The 3,831-nt window shown below is 49.1% G+C and overlaps 1 protein-coding gene across 1 annotated transcript in view; it reads left to right on the top strand.

Annotated features, from left to right (window-relative positions):
* Positions 1-2,706, top strand: part of LOC101989380 (aflatoxin B1 aldehyde reductase member 3-like) — an 8,302-nt gene extending 5,596 nt beyond the window's left edge. Inside the window, exons 4-6 of the mRNA XM_013348302.2 lie at positions 834-880; positions 1,373-1,502; positions 2,394-2,706. Of these exons, the coding sequence (XP_013203756.1) occupies positions 834-880; positions 1,373-1,502; positions 2,394-2,555 (339 nt within the window). The 3' untranslated portion in view covers positions 2,556-2,706. The remainder of the gene's footprint in view (positions 1-833; positions 881-1,372; positions 1,503-2,393) is intronic.
* The last annotated feature ends 1,125 nt before the right edge of the window (positions 2,707-3,831 follow it).

Raw genomic sequence — 3,831 nt, 5'->3', positions numbered from 1 at the left:
GTGTAGGTGTGTGTGTGTAGCAATAGTTGTCCTGGAACTAACCCTTTAAACCAGATTGGCCTTCACCTTAGAGATCTTCCAGTCTCTGTCCCCTGAGCACTGGGATTATAGGTGCCACCAATACTTGGGCAATGAGCTAGGATTCCTAGTGTCTCTCACAATGCTCTCCTCCAAAATTTAGGTACCTAAAAATGTATCTGACTGGGGAAACTGAGGCAAAATGTTTATGAGTGCAAGGCCTGTCTATCGCCTAGGAATGGAATGCTCAAAGCCCTGGTTTGATTATCAGAAGGACAAAAATAGAAAGAAAAAGAAAGAAAGAAAAATTATCAAAGATTCAATCTTTTTTCCAAGTGACTTTTTTTGAGGTCTAATTTGACCCAATATATTGTACAACTTGTGATGCTCCTGCCTCAGCCTCCTGAGATGTGGGATCACATGCGTATGTCTCCATGTCCAGCCACTGTGGAACTCTTACACTTCCCTCCCCTCTGGTATCTTAGCTGCCATGTCTCCAAGGTTCATTGCTGAGCATAGACTGACGTGTTTGCTGTTTGTATTCTCTGTCTGGGAAAGAAAGGCCCAGCAAGCAAGCTTCCTACAGGAGGCTGTGATATTGGTTTGATTGGAAAAATCCAAAGTTAAAAGCAGTGAGCAGAGTGTGTTAGCCTGACTGTGTACTCGGCTTGATTCAAGCCTGACCTGTAGGGAGTGTGCTGCTCAACATTGCAGAGCAATGGTTGGTGTGAGGATGCCTTGCCTTTGATGCTCAGCACCTCAGAACAAGATGGCAACCACAAAGAACCCCTAACTGCAGCCTCCCCCACTACCAGTCTGTGATCCTTCTGTCTGGAGTAAAAGCCATTGCATTTCACATACTGTCAGATCCCAGGGTTCTCCTCCAGAGAATCAAGTCCTGGTAGTCTTCACCATGGTGACATTCTTTACAATGCAACCCATTAAGCTCTTGCTCTCAGTAAGTCACTGAGACAGGCTGCAGGGAGAGTGTTCCTCCCTCAGGAAGTAGACCAGTGAGTGCAGGGAAGGGAGGCAACCACAGAAGCCAGACTGGTGCCCAGGACTTTAGCCATACTATTGTGTGACCCAGGGCTCCCAAGTGTGTTGTGGCAGTTGAGAGTCCTCTTTTATGTTGTTGTATTATTAACATTTGATGAGCATGTAAAATTCCTGATTCTTGTCCTCTTGTGTCTCTCCCTGACCCATGAATTTCCTTGGAGACCTCTGTGTTCAGATCCTGAAGGGGCAGAACTCTGCCTGAGGACAGAAGTCCCCTCAGGGATGCAGGGGTTAGGTCACCTTCTAGTGACCCCTGAGAAACTGACCCCCATGTCACTGTCCCCCACCCATTCAGGTACTGGAAGGAGGAACACTTCAAGGGCATCGCTCTGGTGGAGAAGGCTCTGAAATCCACCTATGGCGCCAGCACCCCCAGTATGACCTCTGCTGCCCTGCGGTGGATGTACCATCACTCACAGCTCAAGGTAGCCCAGCGGGCCCTGGCTCTTCAGCCTCTGCTGTGAAGTTGGATGGGGGAAATGGAGTCATGGAGTTGGGCGGTGGGGAGTGGATCCCACTGTGACTCTATCCTCTCTGGCCCAGCTTCTCCCAGGCTGGTGACATGTGGTAGTGTTAACTTACCTCACTGTGTTCCAATGACTGTGTGAGGTCTAGTCTGGATTGTTTATCTTAAAGAGCTAGTTATTTTTATTTTGTCTGCGTGAATGCTATGCCTGGTGGCCACATGTGTTTGTAGTGCCAGCAGAAGCCAGAAGAGGGTGGGACGTCCTCTGGGAATGTAGTTAGAAGTGGTTGTGAGCTAGCACCATGTAGATACTGAAAACCCAATTAAGGTTGTCTTCAAGAGAAGAAACTGCTCCTAGCAGTTAAGCCATCCTCCAGCTCCCATGATCTCCATTTCATGCAAGAGGTTTCCTTGCTAAAGTCCCACAGCTCCATGGTGTAGGAAATCAGCATAGATTTGACTCTGAAAAGTACATTAAAAACAAAATTGTTTATTAACATCCCTTCAGCACTCCCTGGAGAGAGAACTCAATTCCGTGTCCCTGGAAGCATCCCTTTCTGCCTGCTGTCCCCACTTCTTCTCCTTAACCTGTTTCAGTGTGGGCATTCTGGGGTAATGTTGCCCCTTTAGTTCTTGGTAAACGTCAGGCCTGAATCTAAGTTTTTCCCAAACTGTCCTGCAGGGAAGAGGAGCCTGGCAGACCTTGGCTTTTGGAGGCAGTAGTCATTTCTCCTAGAAGCAATACTCAAGTGAAAACAGATCCCAAATCTCAGCAAGTGATGGGCAGGAGGGGCGGGTGATGAGTCGATGGGATGGCAGATGTGTGCTGGACTCTGTATGTCCCTTGCAGGGCGCCCATGGGGATGCGGTCATTCTGGGCATGTCCAGTCTGGAGCAATTGGAGCAGAACTTGGCCTACGTTGAAGAAGGGCCCCTGGAGCCTGCTGTCGTGGAGGCCTTTGACCAAGCCTGGAACCTGTTTGCTCAGAATTGTCCAAACTACTTCTCCTAAGCTAGATCTAGTTTGGGGAGGTGTAGAGGTCACTGCCTGTCAGGTTGTGTTCTAGCCTGGCTAGTCTGGGCTGTGAGCTGAGTCAGCTGCTCTTTCCCTTCTCATCCAGATCTCTGATGGTTTTTGTTTTGTTTTGTTTCTTTCTATTGCCTTGCTCTACACACAGTTGTCTTCAGTGTGAGAGCTGCCTGAGCTCTCACCACCACCTCTTGTTGAATAAAACCTGCCATGGCTGTAGCTCAGGCTGCAGCAGACCTGGTGGCCTTATTCTTTGAAATTTGTATGGCTTTCTTCTTGCTTTCCTTGTAGGGCCCAGATGAAGTGTGCAGGAGTGTGCCTGGTCCTCAGAGGGCAGAGGCCCTAGGAGGCCTGCTCTCTAGCAGTGGGACTTGGTGGTGGCTCAATTCAGAAAAACACCCGGGATCCTTCTGGCACCAGGCATTGCCTTCCTCCCCACCATGGAGCCCCACAGCAGTGGACAGTGGCTCTGCCCCAGGTGACATCTCCTTGTTCACCTACAGCATCAGCTTACCCAGCTCACAGGCTGTGGAATTTCCACCGCCATCCTTCACGCACAGTACAGGCAACAAGAAGCTGAAAGGTCTTCTGGTCAACCCAGGTTTTCCCAGACTCAGTTCAACACAGCATGAGGCAGGGCCTTGACCTGAGCACAATGAGATTCCCCAAGTGTTGCAGGAGAGTTGATCACATAGAGACACTGTTAATAAAGCTTAATCTTCGATCACTTTAGGGACACGCTGACCAGAATTAGTCTTAGCGATTTTGTAGAACTCTGATGCATAGACACAAGCTGTAGTAGGGAAGGGTGTAGAAAGATTCTTTGGTCTTTGGATCAGGGAAGGAGAGATAGAGGAGGTCACTTGTCACTTTCTTGCAGCTTCTCTTATCAACCAGGTTTTTACCCTGATATCTGAGTCCTTGGGTTTTACTAATAGAAAAGTTTAGATAAATTCTTCATCTGGCATCCAAGGCAGGGCATGAGATATTGAAGCAACCTCTCACTGCTGGCTTTGCAGCTGCCTTAGTTGCAGCTTGCAACAGACTCTTGTTCAGGTGGCCTCTTGGTCTCATTCCACCTCTCAAGTTTTTCTTACCCAAGCCCCCTTAACATGCAGCTTGCTCCCTCACTCGGCAGGTTATTCTCTGGAACCCCTGCCCGGGCCTCAAGTTGACCAATTCAGCCACTTCAACACTGACTCTGCACTCAGCATCCTCTTCCCCGGCAGGGGCTTCTGCTGCTCCTGCTGCCACCTCT

This window comes from Microtus ochrogaster, chromosome 10 (assembly GCF_000317375.1).
Source record: "Microtus ochrogaster isolate Prairie Vole_2 chromosome 10, MicOch1.0, whole genome shotgun sequence".
NCBI classification, from domain to species: Eukaryota; Metazoa; Chordata; class Mammalia; order Rodentia; family Cricetidae; genus Microtus; species Microtus ochrogaster.
The sequence above is the reverse complement of the archived record's forward strand: the minus strand, read 5'-3'. Positions and strand labels throughout refer to the sequence as shown.